At 33.0% G+C, this 14,689-nt stretch overlaps 4 protein-coding genes across 5 annotated transcripts; 1 reads left to right on the forward strand and 3 right to left on the reverse strand.

Annotated features, from left to right (window-relative positions):
- Window positions 1-1,194: 1,194 nt before the first annotated feature.
- Window positions 1,195-3,496, reverse strand: LOC140674756 (uncharacterized). The gene is made up of 4 exons (XM_072908521.1): window positions 2,407-3,496; window positions 2,090-2,239; window positions 1,740-2,020; window positions 1,195-1,632 (listed from the first exon to the last, which is right to left on the reverse strand). The coding sequence occupies exons 1-4, from the start codon at window positions 3,494-3,496 to the stop codon at window positions 1,195-1,197; spliced, it is 1,959 nt and encodes a 652-aa protein (XP_072764622.1).
- Window positions 3,497-3,755: 259 nt separating this feature from the next.
- On the reverse strand, window positions 3,756-5,303 carry LOC140674757 (uncharacterized). Its single transcript, XM_072908522.1, has one exon. It carries the CDS (start codon window positions 5,301-5,303, stop codon window positions 3,756-3,758), a length of 1,548 nt encoding a protein of 515 aa, XP_072764623.1.
- A 441-nt stretch (window positions 5,304-5,744) lies between these two features.
- On the reverse strand, window positions 5,745-6,086 carry LOC140674758 (uncharacterized). The gene has a single exon (XM_072908523.1). The coding sequence runs from the start codon at window positions 6,084-6,086 to the stop codon at window positions 5,745-5,747; it is 342 nt and encodes a 113-aa protein (XP_072764624.1).
- Window positions 6,087-8,788: 2,702 nt separating this feature from the next.
- LOC140674869 (probable cytochrome P450 6a14) lies at window positions 8,789-14,069 on the forward strand. 2 transcript variants are annotated; one of them, XM_072908756.1, is made up of 7 exons: window positions 8,789-8,845; window positions 10,264-10,444; window positions 10,571-10,940; window positions 11,369-11,700; window positions 11,926-12,162; window positions 12,382-12,633; window positions 13,784-14,069. In XM_072908756.1, exons 1-7 carry the CDS (start codon window positions 8,843-8,845, stop codon window positions 13,945-13,947), a joined length of 1,539 nt encoding a protein of 512 aa, XP_072764857.1. In that variant the 5' UTR covers window positions 8,789-8,842; the 3' UTR covers window positions 13,948-14,069. The 2 variants fall into 2 exon arrangements, with proteins under 2 accessions (XP_072764857.1, XP_072764858.1); XM_072908757.1 differs by having other exon boundaries at window positions 8,809-8,923; window positions 13,784-14,068.
- Window positions 14,070-14,689: the final 620 nt, after the last annotated feature.

A 14,689-nucleotide genomic window follows, 5' to 3' on the forward strand; every position in this document is an offset into this window, starting at 1 on the left:
AGACTTTGTAACTCAAAATATTCGCTAATTCGAATTATTTTCTATTCCTTTAAGATTCAAGTAAGTTAGCGAGATTCGACTGTATTGACATAAAATTATTAAAATATAAAATAAATTAATTAATTAAAATATACAAAGAGAGTGTATATGAAATTTATTTACATCTTATATTCTTACATTTGTAATAACAGCATGTATGTATTATTAAAAATTGATCAATCATGCTTACGAAAAGTCAAACGTATATCTAGTGAAAAAAAATGTAAAAAATATATATGAATTTGACATTACTATAGACACGTGATGGTTCAATTTCTCAGTGACTTCTTATCGCATGAAATTAAATGCATTCGGAATATAATTGAGATATGCATTAACAGCATCGACAGGAGTAATTGACAAGAAAAATTCCAGCATCATAGTTCTCAATATTGAGAAGTAAACTCTCATTCGTTGTATTGATGAGTCCGTATACGAATAAACACAATTACATTTCAAGAGAGACAAAAATAGCGTTATTGCGGTCCCAGTTCGGTCCCGCTGTGACTGAAAATCTATAATTCATGTTGTTTGGGCCGTGGTTGTATTGTTATGGCCTGTATGAGTGTTTGGGCCGTGGTTGTATTGTTACGGCCTGTATGAGTGTTCGGGAGTCAGGGATCTTTGGTCAAAGTCACTTTATCTAGACGTTACTTTTTCTTATATATTTCCTTGACAAATACAGTCTACGTTACAGAGGCACGAGTGTCTTGTTGAACAAATGTTGCCATACTGATTTTCGCTCGTTATTATAGGTCGATCCCGACCTTCGCGTATAGATGTCAGGGTTATCAGATCTTAGATAATACAGTTAAATTGGACACAACATTCTGCCCCCCTTGAAAGATACATATTCTTTCAACTAAATTTATATTCATTTGCCGAGGTAGAATCCTTCATTTACAATCGGTTTGCCTTTGCTTGTAAATTATCAATTCCATAGCTAATACGTAAACCTAATAACGCCAATCTTAGTTGTCTAAAATGAAATAACGTAAATAAAATGTCTGGATTCGATAACTCAAAAAAAAAAAAAAATAAACGCGAATACAATATGTGGTTTACTTAAATATACTTGTCTTACTTAACTAATGCAGAACGACCTGAACACCATATAATAATGTCGTGAACGCAATATAACCATGTCTTAATCGACTAGATTGTTTCAGTTTTTTCCATAGGTAGAACGCATAATTTAGCTATAGCGCGCTTATATAGTCCGCGACTGGTTTTAACAGTAACTATTCGGATAAGTCCGTCTGCTCCAGGATGTATTTCCACCACTCGTCCTAATGGCCATGCTATCGGAAGTGCATTTTCATTCTTTAGAATAACCATTGTTCCTGGATGTATATTTACCGGACTAGACTGTTTCCATTTGCCTCTTTCTTGTAATTGTGTAATATATTCTTTTGACCATCGCGCCCAAAAGTGTTGTCTCATCTGAGTTAATAATTGGTAACGCGTTAGACGATTCGCGGGTACGTTCGCAATATCCTGATCTGGGATCGCGGTCATTACTTCGCCTATTAGGAAATGACCCGGTGTCAACGGCTGCAAATCGGTCGGATCATTAGACAATGGGTAAGAGGCCTTGAATTGAGACAGGCTTCAATAGAAGTTAGAACCGTGTAAAGTTCCTCAAAGCTCATCGGCGTTGGTCCAATAACCTTGCGCATATGCATTTTGGCAGATTTTACCCCTGCTTCCCATAATCCGCCTATGTGCAGTGAATACGGGGGAATGAACTTCCAGTCAATCGACTGCTCTGTCAGATATTCCTGTATCTGACTCTGCGTCGCCTCCTTTAATAGACAATCTTTTAATTCCTTAAGCTGGTTGTTTGCTCCCACAAAGGTGGTGCCATTGTCCGAATATAGCACCTTGCATCTGCCTCTTCGGGCAATAAATCTTTTTAACGCTTTGAGAAATGATGTTGTATTTAAATCAGGTTCCAATTCAAAGTGTACCGCCCTTGTAACTAGACAAATGAAAATCGATAAGTACGCTTTACTATTTTTATTACGCGATATTTTTATAGTAAATGGACCTGCGTAGTCTACCCCTGAGTATAAAAACGCTCGCGATGATTGCGTCACCCTTATTGCAGGCATATTGCCCATTAATTGTTTCGCAGTTACCGGTTTAGCGCGAAAACAAATTATACAATGCCTCAATACGCTCCGTATTGTCTCTTTACCTGAAATAGGCCAATATTTATTGCGCATTATTGATAAGACCTGCATGCAAGTTCTTATAATGTATCTCTCTAATTATTAATTTTGTGAGATGGTGTTTTTTTTGGTAAAATAATGGGGTGTTTTTGAGTGAATTCTATAGGAGCATTGCGTAACCTTCCCCCCACACGAATAATGCTCTCCTCGTCCAAAAAAGGATGCAAGGGCAACAGTTTACTCTTGGAATGTACTTGCGATCGATTACAAAGATCATGTAACTCTTGTGTAAAGCTGTGTCTCTGACAACCTGAAATGAGTACCTTCATGGATCGTTCGATTTCTTCTACTATTAACGGCTTTGCTTCTTGTGTACTATGTTTGTCTTTAAACCGTAAACAGTATGCGATTACCCTTCTTAATCTTGACAATGATGAAAATTTTTTAATGATATTTAGAAATGCGTCTTCTTTCTTTGTATGCACCATTAAAACTGTCGTTCGTCTTTCAATCATTTCTGCTTGCCTGCCTTTATTGCTGAATGGTGTGAACGTCGTGCATCGCTGTAAAAATTGTGGACCTTCCCACCATATCCCTTTATCTATCAGCCTTTCCGGGTTTACTCCTCTCGATAGTAGATCAGCTGGATTGTCTTTAGATTTAACATGATACCATTTTGTACCTTTTGTTTTACGTTGTATCTCACCCACTCTGTTTGCCACAAATGTTTTCCATTCTGTGCTATCTCGCGCGATCCAAGACAAAACTATGGTTGAGTCGCTCCATAAGTATACTTCATCTATATGTACCGTTAACATTTGCAGCACTCTTTTGCTCAATTTGGCTAATAATAGTGCCCCGCATAATTCTAGTCGTGGCAGCGACACTTTCTTGACGGGCGCTACTCGTGACTTAGCACATAATAATTTGACCATATATTTTGTACTCGTATTGATTTCTTTTGTACGAAGATATATGCAAGCACCATAAGCTGATTCAGAGGCATCACAAAATCCATGTATTTCTATCCTCGCAGGATTATCACACAGTATCCTTCTAGAAATGGATAGTTGTTTTAGCTTGTAAATTTGCGTTTTCCAGTGAATCCATTTTTCCTTTATCTCGGTTGTAATTTCTTCGTCCCAGCCACATTTTAATAGCCACAGCTGTTGAATAAGTATCTTTTCTTGCAATACTATAGGACCTAAAACTCCCAGCGGATCGTATATTTGTGCCACACTGGCTAATATGTTACGCTTTGTGACCTTATCATGAAGATTCATTTTAATACGATACTGAAAGTTATCAGTCGTTGTATTCCACTATAAACCGAGTATCTTAGTGGATTCGCATGGAATGATAATTCTTTCTTGACTACTACCTGGACCCTTTATTTCTGGTGTATTTGATGTCCATTTTCTTAGCTCAAATTTGGCGGATTCCAGTATATTAGTGACGTCTTGTTTGAATTGTATAAGCGCCTTCACAGTATCCGCTCCTGTAAGTAGATCGTCTACGTAGAAGTCCCTTCTTATAATTTTGCTAGCGTTTTCGTACTGGTGTTTCATTTGCTGTGCTATCTCTTGCAGACACCGAATAGCTATAAATGATGGACATGCCGTAAGTGATGGTGTTGAGCTCAAACACACGTATGGGCTCTTCATTATCCCATCTCCACAAAATACATTGTAATTTACGATCATCTTCATGTACCAGTACCTGACGATACATTTTTGTGATGTCAGCTGCTATAGCGTACTTATGTTGCCGAAAGCGAATGAGAATGGCAAACAGATTATCTTGTATAATTGGTCCTACCATCAGTATATCATTTAGTGATTTTCCGGATGATGTTTTGCTTGATGCATCAAATACTACCCTTACCTTAGTTGTAGTGTTTTCCTCCTTCCTTACTACGTGATGTGGAATAATGTATATTTGCTTCTTGTATTCTTTACTATTCCGAATTTCGGTCATATGTCCCAGCCTTAAATATTCCGTCATGAATGCGTGATAACATTCCTTCAACTCTGGTTCCCTTTCTAGTTTTCTTTCTAGAATTTTTAGTCGCCTTTCTGATGATTTGTATGATTTTTCTAATTCCTTTGTCGTATCTTCGAGTGGTAATCGCACTACAAAACGACCTTCTTCATTTCTCTGGTACGTAGAAAGAAAATGCTCTTCACAATGTGTTTCTTCTGTTAACCGTTGTATTGGTAGTTTCACTTCTTCAATTTTCCAGAAATTTTCTAATTGGTGCTGTAACATACTAAGCGAAACTCCACAGTATGCTTCTTGATTTGGTTGCTTTACATTGCCAATATGCATGGGACCTGAAATTATCCAACCCAATATGGTTTCTTGTAGAACCGGCTCATTTTTGGATTGACGTATTTGTCTGCTGCACATGAGCTCCCAGAATATAGATGCACCTAATAGTATATCTATTCTTCCTGGAATAAAATAGCTTGGATCAGCTAATGTTATGTTCGGAGGTATATGCAAATGAGTTTTGTTAACCTTAAACATTGGCAAGCGCTCAGTGATTTGATTGATCACCAGGAACGGAACTTTAAACCGACATGAGTTAATTCGAGATTCAATTGTAGCATGTATCCTTTGAATCGTATTGACCGCTGTGTTGCTAATGCCCATAATAGTCGTGTGAATAGATTTTGGTTTCAAGTGTAATTTTTCGCTCATATCTCTTGTCATAAAATTGAATTGCGATCCACTATCGAGTAGAGCCCTATATTCGTGTGGATTTCCATACTGATCGCGAATATAAATAACGGCTGTCGCGAGAAGCACTTGAGTTGATCCCTTTACACTACAATGATTAAGAACCATGGACTCTTCTGAATTTGAGGCCAGAGCCACTTGTGTTGTCTGATTAGTATTATTCGTTTGTATTTCATTTTTGTCTGATTTTTCATTAACAGCCAGGTCTGTTCTATGCAATAATGTATTATGGTAACCCTTACACGTTTTACAACTATTTGATTTGCAATTTCTCCCATGAAAGGTCCTTAAACATTTTATACATAGCCGTTTTCGCTTTACTTCTACTAATCTGTCCTTCACGGCCATTTTTAAGAATACTTAACAGTCTTGTATTCCATGATTACCGGAACATGTTACGCATGACGAATCGCTTGAGGATACGTACGATTGACTTAAATTTTTATGTTGATTCCCGCCTGATTTATTATCTCTTTTATTATGATAAATAGCACCTTGTGAAATTTGATTTGCACGATTTACCGCTTCTAAAAATACACTACGATTGATAAGGTAGTCTGTGAAATCGATTAACGTCGGAAACTCATCTATTGCTGACCGTTTTGACTCCCATTCTCGCCGTGAGCTCTTATCAATTTTTGGTAAGCTAATGTGTATAATAATCGTACCCCAACTATCAACCGGTTGGTCGAGTTTTGCCAGCAATTTCGTATATTGAGATATATTGTCTGCTAATTGTCTAAGATCTGCATGCGATTCTTTAGTGATAGCCGGCATATCTATCAACATTTAGATAAGATGCTGCACAATTAGTCGTTTGTTCTCGTATCTCTTTTTCAACAAGTTCCATGCTAGCGTATAATTGTCGTTTGTGATCTCTAACGCATTGATGACCTTGGCAGCTTCACCTGCTAATGCAGATCTTAGATAATGCAGTTTTTGTACATTAGGTAATGCCGCATTCGAATCAATAAGAGACTCAAACAAATCGCGAAACGGAATCCAACGCTCATAACTTCCGTCGAATTTCGGCAAGTCTATATTAGGCAATTTTACAGACGGTCGCACTATCACCTGTGGTCCTTGTGCAACTGGTATAGCATTAATCTGAGCGATTTGAGGAACGGGCATTTGTTCAGTTATGGACAATTTACGCATTCGAAATTATTTCATGAAAGCAACCTTCAAAACTAATTCTTTCTGCTTCTTGTTCAACCGATCCATCTACGTCTTCAATTTTATTTTGAATATAATCGAACTCTGTCCATAACTGTTCAGCCTTTTCGAGTCGACTATTCAATTCTACTTGTTTATTAGGATCTTCATTAAGTCGCGCAAGAAAGTTTTTAAATGTAGTAAGCTTCGCTCGAATTCTACCCCGTTGTCTAATTAACTGTGCTATTTGTTCCATGTCGAACGTTTATTGCTATACTTAACTTAAACTAACCTTAATACGCAGTTTTATTGTTAGTGTACAGACTATATTTACGTATTTGGTCAATCGTGCCGTCTTCACAATGAGCTTGATTCCGTGGAATGTGCAAAATTTTCGTTTCTCGCCCTGGTAGAGAGAGAGAGAGCGTCGTGCGTCGTCCGTAAGAGAAAGATGGCTATAGCTCGCCTGAGCTAGAGAGAGAGCGCACCGTGCGTCGTCCTTAAGAGAAGGACGGCTATAGCTCGCCTGAGCTAGAGAGAGAGAGCGCCGTGCGTCGTCCGTAAGAGAAAGATGGCTATAGCTCGCCTGAGCTAGAGAGAAAGAGCGCCGTGCGTCGTCCTTAAGAGAAGGACGGCTATAGCTCGCCTGAGCTAGAGAGAGAGAGCGCCATACATAGTCCGTAGGAAAGGGACGGCTATAGCTCGCCTGAGCTAGAGAGAGAGCGCGCCATGCGTCATCCTTAAGAGAAGGACGGCTATAGCTCGCCTGAGCTAGAGAGAGAGCGCGCTGTACGTAGTCCGTAGGAAAGGGACGGCTATAGCTCGTCTGAGCTAGAGAGAGAGCGCCGTACGTAGTCCGTAGGAAAGGGACGGCCTTAGCTCACCTCGTTACTCGTGTAATCGCGAGAAATGAATTTGTCTGGCTGTAGATTTTCTGCAACGACTATGATGTTCGTGAATCCTGATGATTCCTTACACACGTAATGGCGGTTCGTTCTATTGAACATTCCACATTCTTTGTGTGGATCCGGCTCGAAGGACCAATGTTTGGGCCGTGGTTGTATTGTTACGGCCTGTATGAGTGTTCGGGAGTCAGGGATCTTTGGTCAGTCACTTTATCTAGACGTTACTTTTTCTTATATATTTCCTTGGCAAATACAGTCTACGTTACAGAGGCACGAGTGTCTTGTTGAACAAATGTCGCCATACTGATTTTCGCTCGTTATTATAGGTCGATCCCGATCTTCGCGTATAGATGTCAGGGTTATCAGATCTTAGATAATACAGTTAAATTGGACATAACACATGTACATTATAAATATTATATTATAAATATATATATATATATAAATTAATAAATAAAGGACGGCAGTAAGAAAAAGAATCCTACAGAAGAGTAGACTTAAAAAACATGCACTTTTGATACACATACAGATATTGTTTTTAGATTTTAAATAATTTTTTACTTCAATGTTATGCATTTACCTGAATTTTTGTAGCACTTATACACTGATCTAGAAAAAAACACTGATATGATGACTGTGTTGAATTATCATAATTATATGGTGAGATCAAATGCCTCAATATTGTAGAAAAGTAACACATGAGTTAATAACATTGTGACTATTTTGGATATTTTGATTTTGAATATATAGATTTACAAGAATAATAAAAAAGAATAATAAAAACAATTATTATTTATCAATTCTGGAGTAAAACTCATTGTCAGTTATTAACCCTTTCGGTACCAACGCCGATTATAGTACGCATCGACGTAACGAGCATCACCTCGTGTTTTAAAGCATCGTACAAATTTATATTATTAATTGTCTGTTAATTATTATCAACGATTCTTACTAAAGTTTTTTATTGTTTCATTGTCTCTATTTAAATTGATTTATTAACTTTAATTCCGGAGTCTGCAGTACAGAGAAAGCTTACTCGCGGTAAGCATACGTACGCGATAAGGAAAGGGTTAAAAATATAAGCCCCTTTGCAGTATATATTTTTTAAGCTTATTCATGCGACAAGTTACTTTATATTCTTTCCTTTAAATAACTGCAAATGAGCCAGAATTTACATTAGAGTTTGTTAATGTACTTGTAACTTTTTTGTCAGCTAGATTAAAATAGTATTTAGATAAAAACCTCGTAAAATATGCTGTGCCTTTCTACTCAACAAATAATTATGTTGCATAATTACATGAGGTATCAAAGTAATAGTTAAATAATGAAAAAGCGAATGAATAAGCGTGTTTCACAATTCACCGCACACAATTGATAACGTGAAGAAAACTTTGAATTTCATTTATTTTTTACGCATATCGCAAGTAAACTTTATATACAATTTTTCTTGTATAAAAAAATTAAAAATAAAAAGTTTATATATTTTATAACATTATCTTTGATTTAGTTATACATGGCAGACATATATTAATTATATCGTAAATCATTCAGGAATCAATTGGTATAGAAACATATGTAAATATTTTTAAAATAAAATTACTTATTGCAAATACATTCAAAGATTACATAAATAAAGAGGAAAGATTAGCTATCGTAAATTTGTTTGTAAAACAACGTTTTAAAGTAGATAACTCGGTACTTTTATGCAAATATGAGCATACATTTTTCCTTATATGCAATCTTATGTAATACCTTATATATAATAGTAGAGAAGTCAATTTGTAACTGTCCAAACCGAAGAGTACTACTTACTAACTTGTTCAGCAAATGGTGAGGAATTTTTATATTCTCCAGAGGAGTTTTGTAGAGTTCTAGCCTAACATCCATAGTTCAGCTATCAACTTACAAGTAAGACAAACACACCTGTGTGAAGTTAGCCCCCCAATATTAAAAAATTCAAAATTTTCTTTATGCTAACGTTTGCCCATCGTTTGCCCATAAATGCCCCGTTGGAATTTTCGTTTGCCCTCTTTTAGTTTAAAAAATATAGACAAAACAAATTTTGGGGGGCCAACTTTACACTAGCCCCTCAACATTGAAAAATCTAAAATTTTCAAAACAAAATTAATTTGCAACACGTTGTTCGATATTCATTTTACAATGAGTAACACACGTCACAAACACCATTCATGCGAAACGTTTGAGCGCTGCTTGAATTTGACGTAGCTTGTTCAAACTTTACACGGAGTGCGCGATAAGTTCAATATACTTTCAAACGTACAGGCAAATTGCGCCACTAATATTGGATTTAAAAATTCAGTTCAAAAACTTTAGGAACATCAATCAATGTAAAAATGATAATATAGTCATTTCTACGTATACGCGCACTTGCAATTACAATATTTCTCAGTACTTAAAAAAATACTGATGAGTGCATATACACCCAGAACGTGCTCATATGTATGCAGTAATTGTGACAGCAGAAATAAATCTTGCAAACAATCGATTTTTGAGAGAAAGACTTTGGGCAAGCTTTCCATTTTAAAAATGATAATATTAAAAATTACATAAACTTTTTTATAAATACAGGTTCTTCAAATAAGTGCACATTTTTATAATAATTGTTGATTTGTTAAGTCAATTTTTGATAAAAATATGATGTAAAATTATCATTTTATTTATTTATTATTGAAAGAAAAATTAATGTTTGTTAAGTCAATTTTTAATAAAAATTTAATGCGTATTATTTATTTATTTATTTATTCAAAAGAGTATTCAAGTCCTAATGTTTAAAAGTTTTCATCAAATCAATTAAATAATGACTAAAATCTTAGTGAAGAAAATCGAGTTATAAATAATTATTTATAATAGAATATTTTCTATATTTATACTACTAGAGCACTTCTCTTAATTCGGGCAAACAGCAAAAAACACTAATAAAACTCAACAGTTATGATTTCTCTAGTAAGGTCAATGTTAAATATATTAATTTCTTCTATTTCAATTGGCTCTTTTCTCATGTATTTTGGAAAAATTAACGTAATATTTCGAATATATAAGATTCCTAATATTTATAAACAAGTAACTGTCAACTTGGCGAATAATATTCGCCAAGGTGATAGTTACTTGTTTGTAAAAATTAATATTTTTGAAATATTTCGAATTTTTTCAAGTGACTTTAATCAAGTATTATCAAATTTTATGATTGTAATAAAATGTAATAAAATACTTAATTTAATTTGTTTCAGACAGAACTTACGATGGTACTCGTGGAATTAATTGCTATTTTCATCGCAGTTTTGATCGTTATATATACTTATTATAAATATGTGGTATTCAATTACTGGCGCAAAAAAGGTGTTTTTTATGTGGAGCCTGTTGTGCCAACAGGTAATATCGGATCTTTAGTGGCTAGCAAAGTATCGATAGGTGAGTAACTTTTTTACAGCATAATGCATTTATTTGTGTGTGCAATCTTTTTACTCTATTTGCTTTCTTCTTTATCTTATTTGAGACAAAAAATAGTGGAATTGAAAGAAAACATTTTCTTAACAGGCCAGTTTTTCCACGATCTCTACATAAAATATAAAGATCATCGTGCTTTTGGAATATATGCATTTTTCAAGCCAAATCTGATAATTACTGATCCTGAGCTTATTCGGGTAGTGCTGACAAAGGAATTCAAACATTTCCATGATCGCGGAATATTTTCCAACGAAAAGATTGATCCATTGACCGGTAATTTGTTTCTATTGCCCGGGAAGAAGTGGCGGAAATTGCGCGTCAAAATGACACCTACCTTCACTTTGGGAAAAATAAAACAAATGTTTGCGATTGTGAAAATGTGCGGTGACGAATTGATAAGTAGTGTAGAAAACGTAGCACAAACAGAAGATTGCATCGAGATAAAAGATTGGTTTGGAAGGTAAGATTAACAAAAAAATTCAACGACTTCGTCCCGATATTTTTCTCTCCTACATCTGTTTAGTAGGATAAGGAGGAGTTTCTAAAATTCTCAAAAATGAAAATAATAATCTTGGTAAAATACACCAAGAAAAATATATACTCTGTGCACTCATCAATTTCGCAGAAAAAATTATTTATACGAAATTGACGCATCAACATCCGCGTTGGCTCTTATTCGCGAATTTCCTAGTTGTTTATTTAAAAAAAATCCCTTTGTACACACACACACACACACACACACACACACACACACACACACACACACACACACACACACACACACACATATATATATATGTGCATATATATATATATATATATAAGTATAAAGAAAAATTTTTAATATTATGGTAATTTATTAAAAATGTCGGGAAAATAAATTTATAGGTACACAACGGATATAATTATGTCGATAGCTTTTGGAATCAAATCCAAATGCATAGAAGAAGGCGATAATGAGATTCGATATTGGGGAAAAAAGATATTTGAAGTGCACCCCTTGTGGACCGCCTTATCTGCGTTCACGCCCCAAATAATGAAGTTTTTTTCTATCCCTGCAACTTCCCGAGGCGTCACCAAATTTGTTATAAAAACATTTCGGGAAAATATGGAATACAGACAAACGCATAAGATCGTCAAGCATGATTTTATGAATCTGCTCATACAACTTATGGAAAAGGGCTATGTTGAATCCGATGATAAAGATATCGACAAATCTTGTAAATATATAACTATAGATCTGTTTTAATTTGATAATTCTTATTTTCCCAACGCGCTCATCTTATTCGTTAAAATAAATTTTATTTTTGAAAATAATACGTATTTCTACATATATTTATACGCATTACTTATTTTAATTAAATATAAGCAATGATACACATATGTATATTGAATATTTTTAAAAGAATTGAGATTATAATGTAAAATAATTTATTCGTACATAGCAACCACAAACGTGAACAAGCTCACTTTATTACAAGCGATTGCGCAAGCTTATTCCTTTTTTGCCGCTGGCTTCGAAACTTCTTCGACCACAGCAACGTTTTGTTTATACGAATTAGCTCAACAACAGGACTTGCAAGACAAACTTTGCAAGGAAATTGACGAAACATTAAAAAAGCATGGTGAACTGACGTACAATGCTTTAAACGAAATGACATATCTTCACAAAGTAATAAATGGCAAGTTGATTTTCTCTGTAATAAAATCGGGATCAATTACATGTTTATTAATTTCTCTTACAAACGAATTATTAACAAATCTGCTTATAACCAGGAATTTATACACATTGATATTTCATGAATTGTATATTATATTTAAATATACATGTATTACACACAGTAGTATCCGATTATATATTTCAGAGTATTATTTTTACACTTTTTTTTTATATATTGCAGAGACATTGAGGAAATATCCGCCTTTACCTATTTTAAATCGCATCTGTACCGAGGAAATAAATCTCCCAACAACAAATATCCACGTGCCAAAAGGGATGACAATCAGTATACCGTTACTGGGATTACATCGAGATCCCTCGATATATCCAGAACCCGATAAATTTGATCCTGAACGATTTAACAGAGATAAGATAGCAGCCAGACATCCTTATGCTTATTTGCCATTTGGAGAAGGACCACGAATTTGTATCGGTGAGAATAAGTAAACCTTTCTATCTAGTTTGTAAAATCTTATTTTTTGTTATTTTTCGTCTTTTAATTTTTGTATATATTGTTCACAGTAATTTTTTATTAAATTATCAGTAAGAGAAACATTAATTAATATCTATATTTTAAAACGCGTAGCATAAAAAATATTAAATATTGTACATTTATTTATTGTAATGTAAATATATATATATATATACTATGGTTAAAATAATATCGTCAACCTAATATTAAGCATAGACTTTTAAATATAAAAAAAAAATATATATATATATCTTTTTTTTTAATACTTAAAAGTCTACTCTTAATATTAGGTTGACGATATTATTTTAACCATAATTATTGAAGAATATTTAATAAATAAGTATGATTTAATTTAAGAAGAATTATACATATGATTTCTTGGTAAATGTCTATAATTGCTACTGCAGCGAAAAATCAATTTTTTCAATACTAATCAACAAAACTACCATAGAAATGAAATGTAGAAGCTGAAGAAATAAAGATATTATTTAACAATTAGGTATATATAACATTGTTTCAACGTCTATTATACGTGTATTAAATGATATATATACGTAAATAAATTTATTTATGTAATTTTGTTATTTACAACTTCTTAAAAAAGACTTGCCCTCCTTAAAAGCATTTATACATTTCATTTCTATAGTAGTTTTGTTGATTGGTATTAAAAACAAAAATTGATTTTTCGCTGCTTGAATTGATCTTATCTGATTTTAGTTACTGAATATTGAAATATATAGAGCTTTATTAATTTTTAATAGTTATTGGATTAATTATGCATAATTATATTATTAAGATATTATAAATATATTTTAATTGTATTTTACGTAGAAATCTTATCAACCTTATACATTTTTTAAAAAATTCTAAAAAAGAAATTTTATATTTAATTAATAAATTATCAATTATGTACTATAGATGCAGCAGTAAATATTATCTTTAAACTATAATATATTATTATATGTATATGTTTTTGATAATTATAGATTCTTTATAAATTCTATAGCAAGTAAATTATTTACTATTAATTATCTTATTAATAACAAAAATAAATTCGTATAATTGTCATAAAGTCTTATTGTTTTTATTACTTATTAATATTAATTTTCAGGTTCGAAATTTGGTTACATACAAACTAAGGTTGGAATCGTGAGTCTTCTATCGAGATTCAAATTCAAACTTGATCCTCGAACTACGGTTCCGGTAAATTTCGTTGAAAACCACGCTTCGCTTACAGCCAAGGATAGTATATATCTTACTATCGAGCCGCGATAAAAATTAACAAGTACTTTTAAATATTTCAGTTTATTTAAAAAATATCATATATTACAATTATAATTTGTCGTTTACTATTATATATTTTGTGCTTTTTTATTGTATTTTGTTATTTGTAATATCAAATGAAAATGTTGAGCAACTTTTATGAGTAATTCTTATTGTTAGTTTTATAGACATGTAATTATATTTAATTATAAATCTAAATATTTATGTATTTAAATAAATGTAAATCTTTTCCTACTTCTCAACTTTGAATTATTCATGTATAATTTTAATACACATGTTTATGTTAAAGTCAAAATTGAATTTTGTCAAAACCTCTATAAGTCGAATATTTTTCGTACTACTCTATAACTCGAAGACTTTGTAACTCAAAATATTCGCTAACTCGAATTATTTTCTATTCTTTTAAGATTCAAGTAAGTTAGCGAGATTCGACTGTATTGACATAAAATTATTAAAATATAAAATAAATTAATTAATTAAAATATACAAAGAGAGTGTATATGAAATTTATTTACATCTTATATTCTAACATTTCTAATAACAGCATGTATGTATTATTAAAAATTGATCAATCATGCTCGCGAAAAGTCAAACGTATATCTAGTGAAAAAGAATGTAAACATATATGAATTTGACATTACTATAGACACGTGATGGTTCAATTTCTCAGTGACTTCTTATCGCATGAAATTAAATGCATTCGGAATATAATTGAGATATGCATTAACAGCAT

This window comes from Anoplolepis gracilipes, chromosome 16 (assembly GCF_047496725.1).
Source record: "Anoplolepis gracilipes chromosome 16, ASM4749672v1, whole genome shotgun sequence".
NCBI classification, from domain to species: domain Eukaryota; kingdom Metazoa; phylum Arthropoda; class Insecta; order Hymenoptera; family Formicidae; genus Anoplolepis; species Anoplolepis gracilipes.